At 37.2% G+C, this 25,814-nt stretch overlaps 1 protein-coding gene and 1 non-coding gene across 2 annotated transcripts in view; both read left to right on the top strand.

The window, feature by feature from the left end:
- The window catches only part of LOC115223813, a 201,092-nt gene that overhangs the window by 37,703 nt on the left and 137,575 nt on the right, over window positions 1–25,814 (top strand). Inside the window, exon 4 of the mRNA XM_029794483.2 lies at window positions 14,349–14,535. Coding sequence (XP_029650343.2) covers window positions 14,349–14,535 — 187 coding nt within the window. The remainder of the gene's footprint in view (window positions 1–14,348; window positions 14,536–25,814) is intronic.
- LOC115224148 lies at window positions 12,925–13,027 on the top strand. The gene has a single exon (XR_003882850.1). It is a non-coding gene; the product is annotated as a U6 spliceosomal RNA (small nuclear RNA).

Raw genomic sequence — 25,814 nt, 5'->3', positions numbered from 1 at the left:
GAATAAGTCCTGGGGTCGATTTTTTGACTAAAACCCTTTAAGATAGATAGATAGACAGATGACCATCATACATATACATTACATAGAAATGTTTTAATTAACAAATATATCATTAACCCTTTTGTTACTGTATTTATTTTGAGATGCTCTGTGTTTCTTTCAATTATTTTAAATATAACAAAGAATTTAGTAAAATAACATAGTTATCATTAAGCTGGTGTTAGGAACATAAATTGTGACTAAGGTTTGGTGGAAGATTTTAATTCAAAACTAATGAAAACAAGACATTTGTACTACAGAGCCAAAGCCTGTTTCAGCCGGGTTGGTAACAAAAGGGTGGAAATAATCTTTAAATTCCATTTATCTTTTACCTTGCTTCAGTCATTAGACTGTGGCATGCTGGGGCCCTGTGTTGAAGAACTTTTAGTCAAACTTATCAGACCCCAATACTTATTAAGTTTTTGTAAAGCCTGGTACTTATTCTATCAGTCTCTTTTGCCAAACTGCAAAGTTACGAGGACATAAACACTACACGAGTTGTCAAGCGGTGGTGGGGGACAAACACATAGACAAACACACTCACACACACACATAGGTACAGGTATGGTTGCTTGGTAAGAATCTTGCTTCCCAACCATATGGTTCTGGGTTCAGTCCCACTGTGTGGCACCTTGGGTGACTGTCTCCTACTATAGCCTTGGAACGACCAAAGCCTTGTGGGTGGATTTGGTAGACGGAAACTGAGAGGCCCATTGTGTGTGTGTCTGTTTATGCCCCCCCCCCATCACTTGACAACTGATGTTGGTGTGTTTATGTCCTTGTAACTTAGCAGTTCAGCAAAGGAGACCAATAGAATAAGTACCAGGCTTACAAAGAATAAATCCTGGGGTCGATTTCTTGACTAAAACCCTTTAAGGTGATGCTCCAGCATGGCCACAGTTAAATGACTGAAAGAAGTAAAATAATAAAAGTGTGTGTGTGTGTATATATATATATATATATATATATAGATAGATAGATAGATAGATAGATAGACAGACAGACATATATACACACACAGCAGGCTTCTTTCAGTTTCTATCTACCAAATCCACTCACAAGGCTTTGGTCAGCCCAAGGCCATAGTAGAGGACACTTGCCCAAATATTATTAGGATAGCATTTCAGCAGAGCTGTTAGAGTGCTGGGCAAAATGCATTTTCAGTTTTTTTCCCAACTCTTGAAATTTTGGGTTCAAACCCGGCTATGGGCAACTTATATCTTTTCAACCTTCTGTGGTTGATAAAATAGATTACCAGCCAAGTGCCAATAAATGAATCAACTATACCTCTCCCCTATATTTCAAGAAGTAAAGGAAAATAATCATCAAATTCTATTTACTTTTTATTTTAAAGTGTTTATGAATGTGTGTGTGTGTGTGTGTGTGTGGTTTGTGAGTGTGTGCACATGCACGTGCTATGTTTTAATTTTGTTTTTGGAACTACTCATCCTATAAAGGTTTGTGTGAGTGTACAATATAATTATCCTACACAATGATATTTAATAATAATAATAATAATAATAATAATAATAATGATGATGATGATAAGAAATAGTGTTTATTTAATAATGAAACTTCCTACCCCAGTTAATATAATTTTTTTGTTGCGTGTGTATGTACTTGTTTTATATCCTGTAATAGGTTCATACTCTCTATGTTGATGATCTAATTTGCATTAAACTTAATTCTCACTCCTACTTCTTTATCTCCTCCTCCTCCTCCTTGTCCCCCCTCCTCCACTCAACCAGATTTCTTGGACTGAATCCATTAAATGATAATGAGTTGGCACTAATGGCATTACCAAAGCACTTGGGCTAGGAATGATGCTGTCAAATTCTTCTTCTAGCACTCCATCCCTCCTTCCTTCCTTTTCTTTTCTTCCACAAGATTGTTTTCTTCTTAATTTCACTAATTTCATATTCTGAGGAGTCAAAATGGCCAAAGAAGAGAATTGTGTGCTTCTCTATTGGATAGAACTGAGCTGTGTTCTCTATTTAAGGCTCTCCTCCAAAAACCCACCTGCTCCACATGATTGACAATAGAGCAGGTGAGAGAGAGAGAGAGAGAGAGAGAGAGAGAGAGGTGGTAGGGATGGACAAACAGCCTGGATGACCATCTTAGGATAGAAATTATCTCATAGCAGAAGGAATAGATTTCATATTTGGTTATCTTCTATAATGAACCTTATTATAATTTTATGAATGCAGTGATGATAGTGATATGGTATATAGTGATATGTACAGTGCCATAGTAAATTCCTCACGTTACCAAATGAAAGTTTTCTGCAGTATGGTTTCGAATCTTCACTTTGGCCTTTCATTCTTGTCTGTTTGGTAAAATACCAGTCTTGTACCAGGATTAGTTTTATTGACTGTACTCTTTCTCTTAGGTTTTTTTTTTTTTTTTACCTGTAGATTTATACTGCCTGGTTTAACACACCTCCATCACTACTACCATCACCACATTTTTGGGGTCCCTCTAGATTTCTCTCTATTGAAAACATTTAACCCTTTAACATTCAGATCGCCCATATCCAGCCCAGATATTCTACAACTCCACTGTAGCATTATTACAAATTAATGCCCAGCCAGAATATTCTGAAGCACCCTCAGGCACCAAACTCTGGCAACAGGTCTGTCTCAGTGCTTACCCTGCAATGCTATTCAAAAACTATACAATGATATCACTGAAATCCCAAAGCTATGAAATAATACATGATTACTTCAAAGCAATGAGAATGAATAAAGCATTACATTTGACAAAGTAATATAGGAATGCTAAAGGCTTCAAGCAAACCTTCACTTTGCTACTCATGGATTTCCTGCAGATGTTTGCACTGGACATCAGTAAGTCTGCAAGAGCTTGCAGAGGTAATGTCCATTGCCCTCATTCCCTAATCAACAATTTGTGGTCTTGTGCCAGTGAAAGAAATCAATATATGTTGAAGCTGGTACAAGGTAGCAGTGCACTCTGAGGTTAATGGCTATTATATACAGCATTAAGTTTCTTTATTCTTGCTTTACAGTGATGTTTACATTGTTTATCGTCCCTCTGGGTTTCATAAATAAAGTACCAGTATTAAAGTTGGTTTATCAACAGACCCCCCTCCCCTTCTACTACAAGAAGTGTCTTTCCTTCTAAGAAATCATTGCTTTACCAACTCAGTGAGCAAAGCTCTTTGTGGTTGCTCAACTTGCTAGAAACACCAACCAAATCTCCCTCAAACACCCTTACCATCTTAAATTATCAAAGGTACATTGGATAATAATATGGTCACAACCTTTGATCATAGGTCTGCTTAATTATGATTGATATGGGAGTTAACAGTAACAACAATTAGTATTTTGATTAGTATATTTGTCTTTTGTCTTGCTATGTTCTTTCCGTCTTTAGTTTTTATTCTTACAGCTATTCATTCCATGTATTTCCCATAATCCTAAACTATTATACTCTAGAGAATCTTATTTACTTGTAGCCAGGTAAATATATCCAAGTATTGTTGATCTCTTCCTCTTCATATATTATGCATATCTTGGTCATCTTCAGAGTCATTACTTATTCATTTATTAAGTGAAAAACTGCAGTTGATGTATTTTTGTTTGTACCTCATTTATGTTGGTACATCATTTTTCTCATTAATCATGTCTGTTTGCTGGTGCACTGCCCTGTTATTTCATATCTTTCTAGGTAAAAAAAAAAAAAAAAAAAAAAAGGAAAAATGCTTTTTAAATGTAAGAAAAAATGTAGGTGCAGACATGGCTGTGTGGTAAGAAGCTTGCTTCCTAATCACATGATTCTAGGTTCAGTTCCATTCTGTGGCACCTTGAGCAAGTCTCTTTTATAGGCATGGGCCAACCGAAGCTTTCTGAGTGGGACAATCATGTAATTTTTCAAAAATCATAGAACCTTAAAGTAAATTTTACAGACAACCCTGTGACTCTTAAATGCAAAATTATTTGTGACAGAGAATGTATTCATCCAAAAAAAAAAAAAAGAAGAAAGAAAAACATAATTATTTTGAAAATGATGCATACAATTTTTGGCTGAATGTTATGTGGTTGTAAACAAACCAACACCAGTTGTCAAACTGTGGTGGAGACAAACACCACACACACACACCACACTCCCCCCCTATCTCTCTCACACACACAAGATATTTGCTAGTCTAGGGCTAAAGTAGTGTTCAAGGTGCCATGCAGTGGGATTAAACCCAAAACCATGTAGCTGCAAAGCCATCTTCTTATCTCCTCCTTGAAACCCCAGAATTTTGAGAAACACTGAAAAACAGCAAAGCTTGCTGTAGATTTGAAATCAAGAGGCTTCTACTGTCATAGCTATGCCATTTTTAGATGCTTTGGGGGAGCCTGGATGCAAGTTCTTATTATCTTACATGTTCCCCTGGCACTTCATTCCCACTTCAACTATTTGCATGTTGCTAGTTATATTCTTTCTTCCCCAAATTCCAGCTATGTGTTCATTCAATGACATCACTTCCCAGTACAACTCTGGTTTTACAAGTACTTAAGGGCACTCAAGTGGCACAGTCGTTATAGCATTAGGGAAAAGCATCTTGCGTTATTTGTTCTGGCTTTGTCCATGCTGAGTTCAACTTTGTGTTTCAATATGATAAAGTACCAGCCAAGTACTGAGGTTCATTAAATAATTGTTCCCATTCAAATTTCTTACCTTGTGCCGGTCTAAAAAAGTAGTAGTAGTTTTTGGGGCGGAGGGCAGTCGATTAGATCAACTCCAGTATGCAACTGGTACTTAATTTATCAACCCCGAAAGGGTGAAAGGCAAAGTCGACCTCGGTGGCATATAAAATCATATTAAAATACAGTAAATGCTAAAATACACAGCGTAAAGTAATGTAGTTTAGTTTACTATAGCATGAAGTCATCTGTGTTGTCTTATTTATCTGTCTTTCGGAACTCATATTGCACTAGTAGTTCCAATATCTACTGTTAGGAATGGCTATTAGCGATGTAAACACCATCAAATTGTATGTATTGGTAAATTTTAAATACTTCAGTTTTGTTTTGATTGTTTTTTTTTGTGTGTATTACAAAATAATAAATACATTTGTTTGTAAACTTAAAATAGGTTTTTATTATCAAAAATGCATTCATAAATAAAGTACAGCACTGGGGAATGGCTATTAGCAGTTTAGGCTAGGCTAGACCTGGCCTAGCCTAAGTTGTGTCTCCTGGAACCACTAAACAACTTAGTGTAAGGTATACCTGTACTAGTCAAGTACAAGAATTGATTTAATGGACACTCCTCCCATGCATTTCAAACCTGATGTCTATGTTAGGAACAATTATTGCAAAATACGTTAACCCATTTGTATTTAAACTGGCTATATCTTAGCCTAATATCCTACCTGTCTTACATTCAGACTGGCCAGATCCAGATTCTCACACCTACCCTACAATGTCATTCTAAAAATAAAGTAATCATATCAAAATTTCAAAGCTAAAGGATAATACATAAACAAGCATTGCATTTGATGGAGCAATCTGAATGCTAAAGGTTTTTTTTCTTTTTTCCCTGCTTTCACAGATTCCCACGACACTCTGTTGCCATCCAATTCCATTATTATGAATTTGAATTGGGAACTTGAATCATAGTGAATCTTTCATTAACTGATCACACAACCATGGATGCCGCCCCTATGGATGTGTTGCAGTTGCCCTCTTGATAGAGCTTGGTAAACTTAACCGTTGATCTTCTTGGGTTTCTCTGCTCATCATCAATGTAAGAAGCTCTGTTGGCTCAATTGAGCTCTTCCGCTACCTCTTCACAATCCTGCCATGCTGCAGTCCCATGACTTCCGGGTGCTATGCTCTGCCAAAGGGGAACCTGTAATTATGCAGGGCACAGTCATCACTCCTTGAGGTATTTTCAAACAGCTGTATATCCAAACCAAAGGGTATACAGGTATTTGAAACACTAAAACATTAAATCTACTCTTGTTGTTGTTTTGCTCCAAGCTAGCTCTAATTGAGCAGGAGTGAGACCAAAGCTGATTCAAGCATAATATCCTGGTCTTTTAGTAGATTGATGCCTATTTTCTCTGTGTATGTTTTCTCTTTCTAAAACAGTCCGTGATTTGAGAGACTTTCTGACTACTATATCTAACTGCTTAGACTTCTGTTGCAACTCTATATTCCTCCTTACATTCTATGCTAGGTCTCATTTAATCACACATGTGATGACTGTGAGGTTAAGAAGTATTCTTCCTCGCTATACATTCAGGTTCAGTCCCACTGTGCAGTACTTTGAGCAAATGTCTTCTACTTTAGTCCTGGGCTGACCAAAGTCTTGTGAATGGATTTGGTAGAAAGAAACTGAAAGAAGCCCATCATGTGTGTGTGTGTGTGTGTGCGTGTTACATTACCATTTCCTTGCAATGATATCAGGTGATGCCTGACCTTGGGAAAATTTTACCTTGCTTGGAAACGGGTGAGGGTTGGTGACAGGAAGGGCATCCGGCCATAGAAAAATCCACCTTGGGAAAATTCCATCCAACCCATGCAAGCATGGAAAAGTGGATGTTAAACTGGTGACAATGACCATGATGATAATTACCTGCCTCTGTATGTGTGTTGTGTGTGTAAGCATATGCGTGTTTCATTTCTTATGGTATTTATTATTTGCTCTGTTAAAAGTATATTAGCTCCACAATACTTCTTCGGTTCCTTTTAGCCAGCCATCACAGCTAAGGTCACGGTGGAATAGAACTTGTTTATTTATAGGTTGCAAAGAACAAATATACATACATATATATATATATATATATATATATACACACACACACACACACACACACACACACACTCATACATGTATAATTTTTTAAAAAAATGTTTTAATGGAAAAATAAAAAAGAAAAAAAGTTTTTTAAAAAAGCAAAAATCTGCATCTACATTTTTGAATAACTTCAAAGAAACTTCTAGCAATGGTCTCTTTAAATACTCAAGTATTTATTCATGGCAGCTTTTTATTTGCAATTAATTACATTGTGTCTGTGTGTGTGTAAATACAAAGATAAATACACATATATGTATTGCACACACACACACACACGCACGCACATATTTGCACATGCATGCATATGTGTGTGTGTGTGTGTGTATAATATACATACACATACATATGTACATACACGCACATATACTCACATACAAACGCACCTTTCACAGGCACACTTGCATGCATATGCTTACATGCATTCACACATACATAGACTTTCATGCAAGCACGCATACAAATTCAGTTTATCTTGCGCTTACTCTCTCTCTCTCTCTCTTTCTCCCTACCTCTCTTTCTTCTTCTCTCTCTCTTTCTCCCTACCTCTCTTTCTTCCTATCTCTCTCTCTCACACACACACACATTTGTTTATCACCAATCAATTTGTAAATTACTCTTACTTAAAACTACACGGAGGTCTGAAGTTGCAGGTGGATGGAAAGGGAACGACTAATGTGTTTGTGTATCTTTTCTTCCACTAATATGGCACATTAGTCATTGGACAGTAAAACATACTGTAAAGATAGTTGGATCAGATGATGACCTTCCATTTGTTGGACAATGGCTAATCAATAAATCTATTTACAGCAGTCTACTTGTATATAGCTTCACTGGTAACGAAGCATATATATATTATCCTTGTTATTACTGCTGCTGCTGCTGTTCTTGTTGTTGTTGTTGACTAATCACTTGCTTTCTGTATTTTGTCTGTTTAATTCATTTCAAAATAATATTTTGACATCTGCTATATATGTTCTTGAAGTTGTTGCTATTGAAACCGTTGTTGTTGTTATCATCAACATTATTATTATTATTATTGTTATTATTATTTTTTATATATGAAAATTTAATGTTGCTAAATTCAGGTTATTAGTAGAGAAATAAGATTACATTTATTGATTGATATTATAAATTATTGCTTTGTCTTTTCTTTGTTTTTTGCTTTCAACTGTGTAATTAGTTATTTAAAATGTTTTTTTGTTGTTTGTATCTTATCTACTTTTCTTTTGTTCTCTCTCTCTCTCTCTCTCTCTCTCTGTTTGGCAGACAGACAATGCTTATGTCGGTTGATGCAAATTCTGAGACAATGGCACTGGCATTGATCATAGCTCATCGATATGTAGAATATGAAATGTGTCACCTTAGTTTGTTTTAGTACATAGTGAAAATGGTGTTAAAATTCATTTCACTTAAAGCAGTAGTGGCGGTGATGGTGGAGGATTTTTTTTTTTCCCCCCCGTCTCTTTTTCTTTTTCTTTTCTTTGATTGAAGCCAAAATCAAGTTGAATTTCATAGAGTTTTGAATAATCAATATTGTGAAAATTTCAATGTTTTAGTTTCTGCTGCTTTTGTCAGTTATTTCTGTTAATTAGATTTAATAGTAGGACATTTAGAATTTTCCTGATTGTATCAATATGTGAGTGGGAGGAGGTGGAATTAAAGGCTAAACTTCTCTAATTAGCTTTATTGAATGAAATAATTGCCTTTTTCCCCCTGTGTGTTTTTTTCCTCCTTTTCTTATGTTCCTAATTCCTTCCAAGATGTTTTCATTTACTTCTGTTATTGTTGTTATACTCTTTGCTAGACATGATATTCACCACTGATGGGGGTGGGGTGGAGAAGGTGGTGGGCTGTTTTCAAATGAAGATTCCCCGCTTCTCCACTATGTTGCATTAATAATAATTTATATAATTATAGGTGTTAAATACTACCAATTTTAAAGGACCGTATTATATTCTCTTCAATTGATGTTGTTCAACTTTGATTTTGGTTCATTATATAAATTTCTCGAAAATATTTGGACAAAATTAATTTGATGGAGTTAATAATTGTAAAAAAACATTTTGTTGGAATCTAATGTTAATTAGATTGATATCGGACAAAGTGCGAAAACCAAAATAATTAAATATACACCAAATGGATATATTGCCAAAAAAAGGAACTTTTTAGAGAATACTCTTTTACATATTCTCCATAAGACAATTATAAATTTAGAATAAAACCATTTTAAAATTAAGGGAGGAAGAACAAAAATTTATGGTTTCCATAAAACTGCAGAAATCTACAAATAAAGTTAGTTTTCTTGATCTTGACTTTTGGTTCAGTTTTAGATATGCAAAAAAAAAAGAAAAGGCCTCTACACAAAGAACTCTCAAATACGGGTTCACATACTCCTAGGGCTACATAAGAGATATTACAGGGAGATGCAAAGATTGTAAAAACACTGGAACTTTAGAAGTAATTACAACTAATTAATGTTTGTTCCCTCAGCATTGCTTGACAACCGATTCTGGGTGTGTTTGCATCCCCATTCGAAAAAAGTTTGTTTTTATGTTTTCGTTTCTCATTGTGTCTACATTTTCTTGATGTCCTGTACCCATATATGTATGTATATATGCATATATATGTAGGTATGTACATATATATATATATGCATATATTTATATATATATATATATATATATATATATATATATATATATATATATATATATATAATTTAACAAAACCGCAACAAACAGAAATATTACAAAAACATAACAAACAGAAAATTCATAGCTTATTCCTCATCAGTCAACATTCAAAAGATCATTACAGTTTCATGTCTTATACGTTGAAGAAAGTACTATATAGTTGAATGCTTTTCAGCAACAGCCCTTTGTAGGTGCTTCATTGGGTGGAATACAATTAATTCTTTGTGTGTGTGTGTTTATTTGTATATAGGCACAGCTGTGTGGTTAAGAGTTTCAGTAATTACACTATGGTCATGCCCGGGCACCCCCACAAGAATTTTTAGTCAGGTGAATCAACCCCAATACATAGTTTGTTTTCTTTTTCTTTTTTAAAAGACTGGTACTTATCGGTCCCTTTTGCTGAATCGCTAAGTTACAGGGATGTAAACACGCCAACACCAGTTGTCAGGCAGCTGTGGGGGACAAAGACACACGTGTAGATACATATACATATATACGACAGTTTCCGTCTACCGAATCCACTCACAAGAATCTGCTCAGCCCGAGGCCATAGTAGAGGACACTTGTCAGAGGTGCCATGCAGTGGACTGAACCCAGGACCATGTGGTTGAGAAGCAAGCTTCTTACCACGCACTCATGCCTGTGCCTATGTGTGTGTATATATATATATATAATATAAATAATTAGTTGCAAATTATACATTGTTTTCTAGCTTTCATAAAATGGTGTCCGCTATTGATTGTTTTATGGTAGCCAACTGTTTTCCATTATATTCTTCACAAGGGGTATACCAGTAGTATGGGACATAACAAATGATTATGCTGCAAGATAAAGATTGAGGACTTCTGCTCTACATGATTGTTTGACGGGAGGTGGTGGGGTGGGGGTTGCTTAAAAAAATAAAATAAAAAAACGGACCAGATCGCCTTGTCCCTGAGTTGTAGGAAGCATGGTCAAGATTGGGATGTCTTTGGCTAGTTGTCTGCTGAAGCAGAGTTGACTGGGTTAGCAACAAAATTAGTTAGAAAAGGAAACCACAAAGTGGTTAGCTGACCTGCTAGAAATGACAGCAAAATCTCCCCAGAGAACACTCTTTTGATACCAACCCACCTATATCACCCCTGCTTCTATGATATAAACTTTCTGTATAAAGTGATCTAAATTAAAATATACCATTAAAATTCCTTGTTAATTTATGTTCCAATTACCAGCTTCATAATGACCAAGGTATTTTACTAAATTCTTTATTGTTTTCAAAATTAATTGAGAGAAATGCAATTATAGTTCAACAGATGTATGATAACAAAGGGGTTAACTCATTTGTTACCATATCAGACAATGTAGTCCCTGATCTATGAAAGTATGAAAGAAGAAAAGCTATTATGATCATAGCTGAACTGTCTTTGTTGTATTATGACTGTCACATGACTAAACTAGGTGTTGGGGTTATTAATTTATTTTCCACTGACATTCTTGATGGGGTGTCTTTTTTAAATCTTTGTAAATATTCATTGTGATGGTGGTTAAAGCTTGTGTTGTTGGCAGCAGTTTTTAGTCATAGAATTAATAATAGATTTGCTTAAAATGCTAAAATTGATATAATAATCAGCACTTGGATTATTTCTGTGGTTTCATATATTTGAACCAAACAACCTTAAGAAGTTTAAAAAAAAAGAAAAAACCTGGACTTGTTTGTTATAATTTAATTAACTGAACTGATTAGTAAAATACTAGCTGCCAAATAAGAGTGCTACTAACATCGTGGAAATAAATAATAAAGTCTTCTGTAAGAGAAATGAAAGCAAAAACAAATCTTAATATGGTAAATCAATTCACCGAGACTCAGAAAAGATAGTAAATCAATAGATAAGTAATGATAGTGAAGGCAGGTTTCAGTTTTGATCTTTAATCCTTTAGCATTCAGGTTACTACTCTGTCAAATGTAATGCTTATTTATTCACATTGTTTTGAATTAATCATGCATTATATTGTAGCTTTGGGATATCGATGATGTGGTTGTCTCTTTAAAGAATGACATTGCTGGGTAGGTGTGAGAGGCCACACCTAGGCAGTTTGAGCAGAAAACAGGTAGAATATTTTGGCCAGATATGGCCTGTTTAACCCTTTCATTACCAACCCGGCTGAAACCGGCTCTGGTTCTGAGTACAAATGTCTTGTTTTCATAAATTTTGAATTAAAATCTTCCACCAAACCTTAGTCATAATTTATGTTCCTAACACTAGCTTAATGATAGCTAAGTTATTTTACTAAATTCTTTGTTATATTTAAAGTAATTGAAAGAAACACAGAGCATCTCAAAATAAATATGGTAACGAAAGGGTTAAACACTAATGAGTCAAAAGAAGTTTATCATCTTTTTGAACAGGAAGCTAGAATGGAGATTTAACTCTTTAGCATTTAAACTGGCCATATCCAATCAAAATGTTGTACCTGTTTTGTGTTCAGACTTGCTAGATTTGGCCTCCCACACATCACATGTACTGTACAATGTCTATCTAAAAATAATCACATTCATCAAAATTTTGAAGCTACGAGATAAAGCATGAGTAATTCAAAACTATGTGAATAAATATGCATTACATTTGACAGAGTAATCTGAATGAATGAAGGGTTAATTAATATTCTTTTAATTATTTCAGTTATTAGACTGCAGCCTTGTTGGGGGATTGCCTCGAGGGTCTTAGCCAAACATATTGGTCTCAGTACTGATTTCCATTTTTAAACCTGCTATTTATTCTGTTGGTTTTCTTTGTTGAACTGCTAAGTTACAAAGATGTAAACAAGCCAACACCAGTTGTCACGTAGTGATGGGAGACATGCAAAGGAACACAGACACAACAGGTTTCTTTCAGCTTCCATCTATGGAATCTACTCCTAAATCATCCCAACACATGCATGTATGTATGTGTTAACCTTGATTGAGATTGCTGTCAACTCCCCTTGTATAAATCGAAGGAGAGGGGCTTTCTCCGTCTGGGTTGCGGATCCATGGAATAAGCTGCCGGACGAGATAGTAAAGATGCCGACGACCGCTCGGTTCAAAGTCTCTCTTGACCGGAAATGGCCTGAACTCTTTGTATGACCATCCTCCATGTACATAACTCCCTGTCCCCCTACATGGCCATGCTTTTGCTTTTTGAGCCAATAACAATTAAATTAAATTAAATTAAAAACGGTGCATGCAATGGGGGTTAACTTGGAGCTGTGTGGTTTGTGGTTGGGAAGCAAGCTTCTTACCCTGTATCTCATTTGGTGCTTTCATGGTTGTAAATTTTTAAACATTGCGGTCAGGAGTGGGGAGTTCATTAAAATAAGTACCACTCAAATACCAACAAGGTTGATTTAATTGACTAACCCCTTGCTTCAGCTGTAAATATACTAAAACTGGAACAAGGTGGAGAAGATTAGCATGGCCCCTGTGCAAGGATGACATACAAATTCCTGAAGCATTCCACATTTCTCGTAGGCACAGATGTGGTTGTGTGTTGAGTATTTTGCTTCCCAGCCACATGGTTCCAAGTTCAGTCCCACTGCATGGCACCCTGGGCAAGTGTCTTCTACTAAAATATCTGATCAGAGCCTTGTGAGGGAATTAGGGAGACAGAAACTGAAAGAAGTTCATTGTGTATGTATGTATGTATATGTGTTTGTCCCCCCACCACCAATTCACAACCAATGTTGGTTTGTTTATGTCCTCATAGCTTAGCTGTTTGGCAAAAGTGACTGATAGAATAAGTACCAGGTTTAAAAAACATATATTAGGGTCAATTTGGTTAACTAAACCCTTCAAAGCGGTGCTGCAGCATGGCTACAGTTCTTTGACTGAAATATGCAAAAAGATAAAAGAAAGATTTTATCTAAAATAGAAATCATCCTTGTTGTCTTCATGATGATGATGAGTAAATGGATTTAGCAGAAACATGTCATCGGCCAAAACCCTCTGTGATATTTCCTCTGGTTCTTTACATTCTGAGTTCAAATCCTGCTGAGGTCAACTTTGCCTTTTAATCCTCCAAGGGTTAATGAAATAAAGTACCAGTCCAGTTCTAGAGGTATTGGCATCTTATTAGTTTGCTGGCCTTGTGCCTAAATCAGAAACCATTGTCATCATCATAGGCAGTATATCTTAACAAAAACATGGTATATACTAGAGACAGAGGCAGTGTTAATACTAAAAGGTATTATTTATCCCTACTTAAATGTGGATGTTGGAACAAACTATACTGCAGTAGATCCCATGAGAGATACTCTCATATTGGCTTTTGGTGCAAAATGCACTCTTGTTCATATTGTTATCAGGGAGATAAACCCCTGCCACCTCCAGCACTGTGACCACCAGTTCACATGATTTTCACCTTCCTTGGTCTCATCATTGATGGGCACTCAGCAACTAGAGATAGTGACTCTTCTCCCTGCCAACATTATGTAGAAAAACATTGCCAGAACAGGTGCTGGTGTTGCGATTAGTAGTGAACTTGTTAAAAAATATATATTAGCAACAGATAATGAAAAGGTTAAAAGATGAGGTAGGGGTTATTATTGCAGTTGATCTTTGACTACATATCTATATGCTGTGATTGCAATGCATTCCTGTTTGTGACCTAATGCTGCTAATTGTTCTTGAGGGAAATGTATGAATGTCACCTCTTCCAGTTTCCTATAGCACTAAAAATGTCAAGCAGTTGGTAATACTGATGTATAACAAAATGACAAATGTGTATATCTGTACGTATACCACAATATATATTTGTATCTCTAATATGTTTGTTCTGTCTGTTTCAGGTCAGAAGACATGCTTGCATGTTCACGGTGTTTTTCCTTACTTGTACGTGCCATATGATGGCACGCAACCTTGCAGTACATATCTGCACCAATTTGCTGCCAGCTTGGATAAAGCCATTAACATTGCTACTGGTCATTCTAACAGCACTACCAAACATGTGTACAAAATCAGTTTGGTGTCTGGAATGTAAGTGTTATTTATTTTATAATATATATCTATGTGTATATGTGTTTGATTGTGTATCTATGTTCATCTGTCACATGTCCCATTTCTATCTTACTTTATTTGCTTATTCGTGGTGTACCATCATGAGTTGTGATTGGTAAGTTACGTTGCTCTTGTGGCAGATAAACTAAAAAAGATTAATTATGATAATGATAAATGCTATTGTCCTCATCATCGTTTAATGTCCAATCTCCATGCTGGCATAGGTTGGATGGTTTGAAATGGATCTGACTATCAGGGAACTGTCTAAACTCCTGCAGTCTGTTGTGGCATGGTTTCTATGGCTGGATGCCCTTCCTAATGCCAACCACTTAGCAGAGTGTGCTGGGTGCTTTTTACATGTCATTGGCATAGGTGTACGAATGTAGCACCAGCACGGGTGCTTTTTAAGTGGTACTGGCACCTGGAAGGAGAAGCCTGTATGTGTGGAAGACAGCAATTTTACTTAGCTTAACATGTCTTATCAAGGGACCACATCTTCTGGTCCCTTGTCATTTCCACAGTGAGGTCCAGTGTCCAAAGATCCTTTCTCACCACTTTGTCCCATGTCTTCCTGAGTCTAATGATAATGTGAGCAGGAAGAATTGTTAGCACGCCAGGTGAAATGGCTAGCGATAATTCATCTACTCCTACATTCATCATCATCATCATCCTGAGTTCAAATTGAGCCAGCAGAATAATTAACATTCCAGGAAAATGCTTAGCAGTATTTTGTCTGTCTTTATGTCTTTGAGTTCAAATTCTGTCATGGTTGACTTTGCCTTTTGTCTCTTTGGGATTGTTGAAGTAAGTACCAGTCAAGCAATGGGGTTGGCTAAGCTCCCCACCCACCAAAATATTCAGACCTTGTGCCTATCATTGAAAGGATTATTATTATTACTGTACAAAAGCAGTGACAGAGTGGAAGTGATAGTAGCATGACAAGCTAAATTCCTTTAAGTACATAGTTCAAACCCTCCCTTTGATTGACTTTACCTTTCAAGGTTTACCTTACCCTGAGGTTGATAACGTAGATGCCAATCAAGAACTGGGTGTGATGTAATTGATCCTTCTCTTTGAGTCAATAAAATGAGTTTCAGTTGATAAAACCAACCATGCTTCTTCCAAATCAGTGGATTTGTACTAAAGGAATCCTAACCATTACCATTGTCATCACCAAGCCAGTAGGGGTGGGAAGGACAGTAGAGTGTCTGACCAGCTTCCCTACATTATTTAGTTTGATTCCTTTGTATTCTGTGTAACACTGGGATTGATGTGGTCTCTCTATAGAATTAGCATCACTTTTGTTAAATCAACTTGGCTTTCCCTACACTGTAAATCATCCTCATCATCACTCCCATTTCTAAGATTGCTGTCTCCAACACATAGCAGAGACAGTTTTCAGGCAGTGCTATAAGCATCATCATCATTCTTTAACGTCCATCTTTTCCATATTGGCATAGGTTGGATGGTTTGACCAAAACTGGGAAACTGCACCAGGTTCCAGTCTAATTTGGGTTGGTTTCTATGGCCAGGTGCCCTTCCTAATGCCAACCACTTTAAAATGTGTGCTGGGTGCTTTTAACATGGCATTACACGAGAGCTTTTATGGCACCAGGAGGAGTGGCCATAACACTTCGGCTGTAAAGGACATCTTTTTGAGTACAGCAAAGCGCCAGGTATCTCAGTCCTTTGTCATCTTGTCTGAAAGGTTCATCATCATCATTATCATTATGTATGCTGTTTATCCTCGGGTCAGTCCTAATCATGTTTTGACCTGTCTTTTATTCACAGATACATTTATCTTGACTGTAGAATGTGATTTGAGGAATATTCAGCTGCTATCTCAAGCAGCGTCAGCAACCTTGTTGCTTATGTATGTTCTTTTTCTGCTTTAACAAATATTGAAAAATTATCATCTTCCACATCACCTCTGTTATTTGGTCAAGAACTAAGCTCACTTTGGTTATTAGGAATTGTGTTAAAAAATTGCTAAAATATTTTGTGTATAACCAATTTTATTGCACATAAATTTTAATAACAAAATCTTATATGGACCCCAACCACTGATTTATTCCTGTTCTTAAATTTGTGGCCTCAGAATTCTTAGAGCAGTGAACAAAACAGTGTCTTATGGTATTTGTTATTGCTCTTCACATTCTAAGTTCAAATTTTGTCGAGGTCAGCTTTGCCTCTTATGCTTCTGAGATTATTGAATGAAGTAAATAGTCAATTAGTGAGATTGATTTAATCAACTAATGTCATCCCATCAAGTTTCTAGGCTTGTATCTATATCAGAAACAATTGTCAGCGCAGTGAGTGAGTAGGTAGAGCATCATAGAACAAACTTTTAACAGGTTCAAATACTACTAAAGTCGAAATTTTATCTTTAATACTTGGAGAGAAGATAAAATGAAGTATCAGTTAAGCACTGTAGGGTAGATTAAATGGACGAATTCCTTCCCATCAGATGTTTGGCCCTGTGCCTAAATTAGAAATGTTCGGAAGGGAGATTGACAGAGGGCTTAAGTACCAGTCAAATATAGGGGTCCCTGGTATTGATTAATCCTTCTCAATTACTGCCCATGTGCCTACATTAGAAACTATTACTATTATTGCTTAGTGGCATTTTATCCATCTTTCATTGAGGCTGACTTTGCCTTTCATCCTCTCAAGGTTGATAAAATAAGTACCAGTTGAGTACTGGGGTCAATGTAATTGACTTATCTCCTCCCCCGAAATTGCTGGCCTTGTGCCAAAATTTGAAACCATTATTATTATCATCATGTGAGGAGACATGGCCTAGTGGTTAGGGAGTTGCATTCATGATCACGAGATCATGGTTTCAATTCCTAGACAAGTTGGTGCGTTGTGCTCTTGAGCAAAGCACTTCATCTCATGTTGCACTGCAATCACTTCAACATCTGATGCATGCTACATTGTGCACCTGTACAGGTAGCATCAATTTGATGTAGGGAGTGATCTAATGTATTTGATCACTATAACCAAATCAATTGTGCAGGTTATTCAGCAAATGCTGAACACTTCTACATTATTTTCGATGACGGTCCATCACATTATTATTGTTGTTATTATTATTATTATTAAGACATCAAGCTGGCAGAATGGTTAGCACACCTGGCAAAATGCTTAGCTGCTGAGGTCGATTTTGCCTTTCATCCATTCAGTGTTGATAAATAAGTACCAGTTAAACATTGTGGTTGATGTAATTGACTTACCCCCACCCCGAAATTTCTGGCCTCATGCCAAAATTTCAAATCATTGTGTTCTGGGTTCAAATTCCACTGAAGTCTATTTTGCCTTTCATCCTTTTGGGCTCGATGAAATGAGTACCAGTCATGTATTGGAGTTGATATAATTGACTAGCATCCTCACACAAAATTTCTGGCCTTGTGCCTGTAATTGGAAGGATAGTTGCTGTTGTTGTTATTATTAAGGGGGCGAGCTGGCAGAACTGTTAGCACTCTGGACGAAATGCTTAGTATATTTCACCCATTGCTACATCCTGAGTTCAAAATCTGCCGAGGTCAACTTTACCTTTCATCCTTTCGGAGTTGATAACTTAAGTACCAGTTATACACTGAAGTCAATGTAATCAACTCATTCCCTTTCCCAAAATTGCTGTCCTTGTTGAAAAATTTGAAACTATTATTTTTATTATTATTTTTATTATTATTATTATTATATTATTATTATTATTATTAAGGTAGCGTACTGGCAGAATGATTAGCACACTGCATGAAATGCTTAGCAGTTTTTCACCAGTCGCTGCGTTCTGAGTTCAAATACTGCCAAAGTCGACTTAGCCTTTCATCCTTTCGGGGTCGATAGATTAAGTACCAGTGAAACATTAGGGTCAGTGTAATCAACTCATCCCTTCCCCCAAAATTTCAGGCCTTGTGCCTATTGTAGAAAGGATTATTATTATTATTATTATTATTATTATTATTAAGACATGCTGGGCATAATGCTTAGCAGTGTTTCATCCATCTTTATGTCCCAAGATCAACTTTGCCTTTTACCCTTTTGGGACTGATGAAATAAGTATCAGACAAGCACTGGGGTTGATGTAATCGATGAGCCTTCTCCCCACCAAATTTCAGGCATTGTGCCTATAGTAGATAAGATTATTATTAATAATGAAATATAACAGCCAAATAACTAAGATACTTCTGGATGTGACTCCATTCTCCATTGAATCTAATGTTGTCCCCACCTTCCACCCCGATCAAGATATCTGATTTCATATATTGATCAAGAAATCATTAGTCATTGTCATAATTTTATTTAATTTTTATAATTTATAATTAGGAGTGACTGTGTGGTAAGAAGCTTGCTTCTCAACCACGTGTTTGTGGGTTCAGTCCTATGGTTTTGGGCCAATCAAAATCTTGTGAGTGGATTTGGTAGACTGAAACTGAGAAAAGCCTGTTATATATATATATATATATATATATATATATACACACACACACACCACACATGCATATATATATATATGTGTGTGTGTGTGTGATTATCCTCACCACCACCACTTGACAACCAATGCTGGTGTGTTTGCCCCCCTGTAACTTAGCAGTTTGGCAAAAGAGACTGATAGAATAAATACGAGGCTTAAAAATAAAATGAATTACTCGAGTTAATTCATTCGACTAAACTTCTTCAAGGTGTTGCCCCAGCATGGCCGCAGTCTAATGACTGAAGCAAGTATAAAGATATATGCTGCTAAGAGTAACTTTGTCTTCCTTCTTTCTGAGAGTTGATAAAAATATATACCAGTAATACACCATGTTCGAGTTTATTGATACCATCCCCACTCCTCTGAAATTTCTGATCATTATGTCAAAACTAAAAATCGTTAATTATTATCAGCACTGTTGACAGACTGGGTTTGTGTCCAATTTACTTGTGCCACATAGCAGAGTAAGTTGTCACTGATTGTCTGTTTCTAGCCTTGAATGAACCACAGCGGTGGGGAGGCTTCATTAGGGCCTTTGCAAGATGGGGGAGAAAAAAAAAATGGTGTTTCATTTTAGCAATGAGTATAAAAGAAGACATTGTGAATTAGATGTCAAACAAATTGTCTTATTCATTCAGTTTTGAATGTTTATTAAGCACACCTGGTCTCTTCTTCATTTGGTAAAAAAAAAGGGGGGGGGAGAAGCAAACAGACAAAAATACTATTGTCTGGTCCATGCCTATCTACACAGATTGTATAGAAACTTGAAATGCTAGGGAGATGCGTTAGGAAGATGCACGTGTAAGTGAGTGAGTGTGCATGCATGCGTGCACGTGCATAGACACACATAATGTATGTGTGTGTGTGGGTATATATTTATGTGTGTATGTGTATATATATATATATATATATATCTGCTGGTGGCTATTTCTGACTACTGTATTTACTTACCAGTTCCATCATGTAACACTGTACTGCTATGTATTTCTGTCAAATCTATGCAAATCAATTTCTCTCTTTCACTTTGTATGTGTGTGTGTGTCTGTGCACCTACTTTATATATATATATATATATATATATATATATATATATATATATATATATGAGAGAGATAGGTGAGGAGGCGCAAATGTATGCATCTGCACATACGCTGCTCTTCTCTCAGATTTCTTAAGCAAAATACCTTGATGGTTAAACTGCACTTAACCATACAAGATCATTTCCTTGGGAGTCTTTCTCCTTACTACTTTCATTAGTGCCTCAACTTTACTTTTTCAAAAATTCTTCAGAGTAATATAACCTGTTTTCTACTCTCTCTCTCTCTTTAAACTATTTTATCAACTCTATCCATAGTAAACAACTGTTTTTAGTTTAGTACAAATGTTCAGCTCTCTAAATTTGTTTTTATCACTTAGCTTTTTCCTCACCTCATTCTTTCCCTGACATCTTTCTATCTATCTATCTATATGTCTCTCTTTCTATGCCTCTCACATTCTCCTCTTTCTGCCACTCTCACATTTTCTCTCTCTCTCTCTCATACACTTTCTCTCTCTATCTCTCTCTTATTCTTTCCCTCCCTCTCTTTTCTTACCAATTTCCCAAGCTGGTTGGTTCCTACTTCAGTTGGCATTAACATGATGTTCTGATTGCTATTTGTGTTCACTGAACGTCCATGCTGTCTCTCCTTCCCTCCTCTCTCTCCTTCCCTCCTCTCTCTCTCTCTATCGTTCTCTCTCTCTCTCTCTCACACACAAACACACATTCACTGTCTCCCATTCTCCCTTCTCTCTTCCCCATTTCCACCATCACCACTACTACTGTTGCTGCCATAGCAACCACCAATCCTACTGATAGCTGTAGCACTGTTTAGTGAGTACAGCTTCAGTGTGTGTGTGTGTGATTATCCTCACCACCACCACTTGACAACCAATGCTGGTGTGTTTGCCCCCCTGTAACTTAGCAGTTTGGCAAAAGAGACTGATAGAATAAATACGAGGCTTAAAAATAAAATGAATTACTCGAGTTAATTCATTCGACTAAACTTCTTCAAGGTGTTGCCCCAGCATGGCCACAGTCTAATGACTGAAGCAAGTATAAAGATATATGCTGCTAAGAGTAACTTTGTCTTCCTTCTTTCTGAGAGTTGATAAAAATATATACCAGTAATACACCATGTTCGAGTTTATTGATACCATCCCCACTCCTCTGAAATTTCTGATCATTATGTCAAAACTAAAAATCGTTAATTATTATCAGCACTGTTGACAGACTGGGTTTGTGTCCAATTTACTTGTGCCACATAGCAGAGTAAGTTGTCACTGATTGTCTGTTTCTAGCCTTGAATGAACCACAGCGGTGGGGAGGCTTCATTAGGGCCTTTGCAAGATGGGGGAGAAAAAAAAAATGGTGTTTCATTTTAGCAATGAGTATAAAAGAAGACATTGTGAATTAGATGTCAAACAAATTGTCTTATTCATTCAGTTTTGAATGTTTATTAAGCACACCTGGTCTCTTCTTCATTTGGTAAAAAAAAGGGGGGGGAGAAGCAAACAGACAAAAATACTATTGTCTGGTCCATGCCTATCTACACAGATTGTATAGAAACTTGAAATGCTAGGGAGATGCGTTAGGAAGATGCACGTGTAAGTGAGTGAGTGTGCATGCATGCGTGCACGTGCATAGACACACATAATGTATGTGTGTGTGTGTGGGTATATATTTATGTGTGTATGTGTATATATATATATATATATATATCTGCTGGTGGCTATTTCTGACTACTGTATTTACTTACCAGTTCCATCATGTAACACTGTACTGCTATGTATTTCTGTCAAATCTATGCAAATCAATTTCTCTCTTTCACTTTGTATGTGTGTGTGTGTCTGTGCACCTACTTTATATATATATATATATATATATATATATATATATATATATATATATATGAGAGAGATAGGTGAGGAGGCGCAAATGTATGCATCTGCACATACGCTGCTCTTCTCTCAGATTTCTTAAGCAAAATACCTTGATGGTTAAACTGCACTTAACCATACAAGATCATTTCCTTGGGAGTCTTTCTCCTTACTACTTTCATTAGTGCCTCAACTTTACTTTTTCAAAAATTCTTCAGAGTAATATAACCTGTTTTCTACTCTCTCTCTCTCTTTAAACTATTTTATCAACTCTATCCATAGTAAACAACTGTTTTTAGTTTAGTACAAATGTTCAGCTCTCTAAATTTGTTTTTATCACTTAGCTTTTTCCTCACCTCATTCTTTCCCTGACATCTTTCTATCTATCTATCTATATGTCTCTCTTTCTATGCCTCTCACATTCTCCTCTTTCTGCCACTCTCACATTCTCTCTCTCTCTCTCTCATACACTTTCTCTCTCTCTCTCTCTCTTATTCTTTCCCTCCCTCTCTTTTCTTACCAATTTCCCAAGCTGGTTGGTTCCTACTTCAGTTGGCATTAACATGATGTTCTGATTGCTATTTGTGTTCACTGAACGTCCATGCTGTCTCTCCTTCCCTCCTCTCTCTCCTTCCCTCCTCTCTCTCTCTCTCTCTCTCTCACACACAAACACATTCACTGTCTCCCATTCTCCCTTCTCTCTTCCCCATTTCCACCATCACCACTACTACTGTTGCTGCCATAGCAACCACCAATCCTACTGATAGCTGTAGCACTGTTTAGTGAGTACAGCTTCAGTGTGTGTGTGTGTGTGTGTGTATTTATGTGTATGTATTTGCATTTGTATGTGTGTGTGTGTGTGTGTGTGTGTGTGTGTGTGTGTGTGTGTGTGTAGAGAGAGAGAGAGAGAGAGAGAGAGATAGAAAGAGAAAGAGAAGTAGAGCCAGTGACTTGAAAATATGATGTCTGCAGTCACCAGCATTTCTTCTCTCTTTCTCTCTTCCATTCTCTTTCTCTCCACCTCATCTGCCCTCCCCTCCCCACTTTTATATGTCCTACTCTTCTGCCTGTCTTTCTGACTGTCTGTCTGCCTGCCTGCCTCTTGTCTTACTCCCTCTCTACCTCTCTACCTGACTGTCCCCCCCTCTCTCTCTCTCTCTCCGCGCGCTCTCTCTCTCTCTATCTATCTGTTTGTCTATTTAGCTATCTGGCTATCTCTCTCCTACCACTCTTCTAAGCTGACTGTCACCTCATTGATTTCAAGAGTGGTTGTGTTATGTCCAGAGGCTGTTAGTTATTATGGCTGACCTCTTCACTCAGCACATTACTACACACATATGCACCACACACACACACACACACACACACACACACACACACGTTCACATGTGCCTGCACAGACTCACAACTAGACATAGGCACTCACTCACACACGCACGCACGCACGCGCATGCATGTATGCACGAACTCCCTCTCACTCACTTTCTCTCCAGGCACTTGTGTCCCTTTCACAATTGATAGCAGTCAATGCATTTCCTCTTTCTCAGCTCTTAAATATTGCAGCTGGGAGACTTTGTAGTAATATTGATGACTGCAATGATGATGATGAGGATGATGATGATGATGATGATAGAAATGTTGGCTCCCTTTGTACATGCACACATACACACATGTATATACATACATACACATATACACAGTTTTATCACTGATCATTTATTTTTTATTTTTATATTTCTTTGACAAAGACAGAAATGATCTTTTAATTGAATTTTAATTATTTGTTACCTTCCAAAATCAGAATGGACTAATGGGGCACTGTATAAGTGTGTGTGTGTGTGTGTGTTGTGAAAGAGAGAGAGAGAGTGATTACAGTTGACTTAAGACTTATATTTTCAAGATATTCTTTTATTTTATTCTTCTTAATTTTAGTTTTATCCAGGACTGTTTACCAGGTGTTGCTGTGAGCTACAGTGTGTGTAATCTGGTTCCAGTTTATCAGAGAATTCCTATTCCAAAGCCCTTTCACAGCACCTTGTATACAAAAACAACACACATGCACCACAGGTTATCTCTTTTCATCTGTAAACTGGATTTGAACCCCAGTGGTGTATGCTATTGTCAGTTACATACTGTTTCCATCTGCCAGCTTTCACCAACAAACAATAAACTGTCTCATGCTTTCTGAACATCTCTATGGAATCTATTTGACAGCTGGATGGAGTACCCCTCTTTTACTTGTTTCAGTCATTTGACTGTGGCCATGCTGGAGCACCGCCTTTAGTCGAGCAAATCGACCCCAGGACTTATTCTTTGTAAGCCTAGTACTTATTCCATCGGTCTCTTTTGACGAACCGCTAAGTCACGGGGACGTAAACACACCAGCATCGGTTGTCAAGCGATGTTGGGGAGACAAACACAGACACACACACATATATATACATATATATGACGGGCTTCTTTCAGTTTCCGTCTACCAAATCCACTCACAAGGCTTTGGTCGGCCTGAGGCTATAGAAGACACTCACCCAAGGTGCCATGCAGTGGGACTGAACCCAGAACCATGTGGTTCATAAGCAAGCTATTTACCACACAGCCACTCCTACATCTGTGGAATTTTAACCCTTTAGCATTCAGGTTACTCTGTTAAATGTTATGCTTATTTATTCATAATGTTTTGGATTAATCATGCATTAATTATCTTGTAACTTCAAGATTTTGATTATGTGATTGTTTATTTCTGCAGTGACATTGTAGGCTGGATGTGAGAGGCCACATATGGCCAGTTTGAATATACAATAGGGAGAATGTATGGGCTGGATAGGACTCACCAACATTTGAACCATTAACTCTTTGTCACCCTAATTGTCTGTAGTTATTTAATTACGTTAATTTATAAACTGACTGGATTTTTTTTCTTTTTCTTCTTCTATCTCTGGCAATATAAGAAACGAGAGTTGGTATGCAAGTCATTAGTGTGTACATAGTGCAAGGCAACATGTATACAGAGAGGTTTTATTTATGTGTCTGCATGCGTGTGTGCATGTACTTGAGTGTGGGTGTGTGTGGCATTTCTGGCAGATTGACAAGCAGCCAGTGCTTGAAACGTAGCAGATGTACAAGAGTCTATTGGCTGAGGAGGCAGTTGAAACCTCTCACTTGTGATATTTTTTTCATGTTTCAACATTAAAACAAGTGATAAACACGTGGTCTTAGTATCATCAGTTACAAGTCTGTTGCTCTTTCATTTCAAATCATTAGAGCTCGTAATATCTAATGTAGAATTATCATCATCATCATCGTTTAACGTCCGTTTTCCGTGCTAGCACGGGTTGGACGGTTCGACCGGGGTCTGGGAAGCCAGGGGCTGCACCAGGCTCCAGTCTGATCTGGCAGTGTTTCTACAGCTGGATGCCCTTCCTAACGCCAACCACTCCGCGAGTGTAGTGGGTGCCTTTTACGTGCCACTGGCACAGGTGCCAGGGGAGTCTGGCATCGGCCACGATTGGTTGGTGCTTTTAACGTACCACCGGCACAGAAGCTAGTCGAGGCGGCGCTGGCATCGGCCACGTTCGGATGGTGCTTTTTATGTGCCACCTATCTAACGTAGAATTATATATTTAAAAAATTGTTGTGGTTGGGAAGCTTGCTTTCCAAACCACATGGTTCTGGGTTCAGTCTCACTATGTGGCACCTTAGGCCAATGTCTTCAACTATAGCCTCAGACTGACCAAAGCCTTGTGAGTGGATTTGGTAGATGGAAACTGAAAGAAGCCTATCGTATGCATATGTCTACATCTATGTGTGTGTGCGCATTTGTGTCTGTGTTTGTTTCTATCTCTGCTTGACAGCCGGTATTGGTGTG

The sequence above is a fragment of the Octopus sinensis genome, linkage group LG24 (genome assembly GCF_006345805.1).
Source record: "Octopus sinensis linkage group LG24, ASM634580v1, whole genome shotgun sequence".
Classification (NCBI taxonomy): domain Eukaryota; kingdom Metazoa; phylum Mollusca; class Cephalopoda; order Octopoda; family Octopodidae; genus Octopus; species Octopus sinensis.
This window is presented reverse-complemented; position numbering and strand designations above follow the sequence as displayed.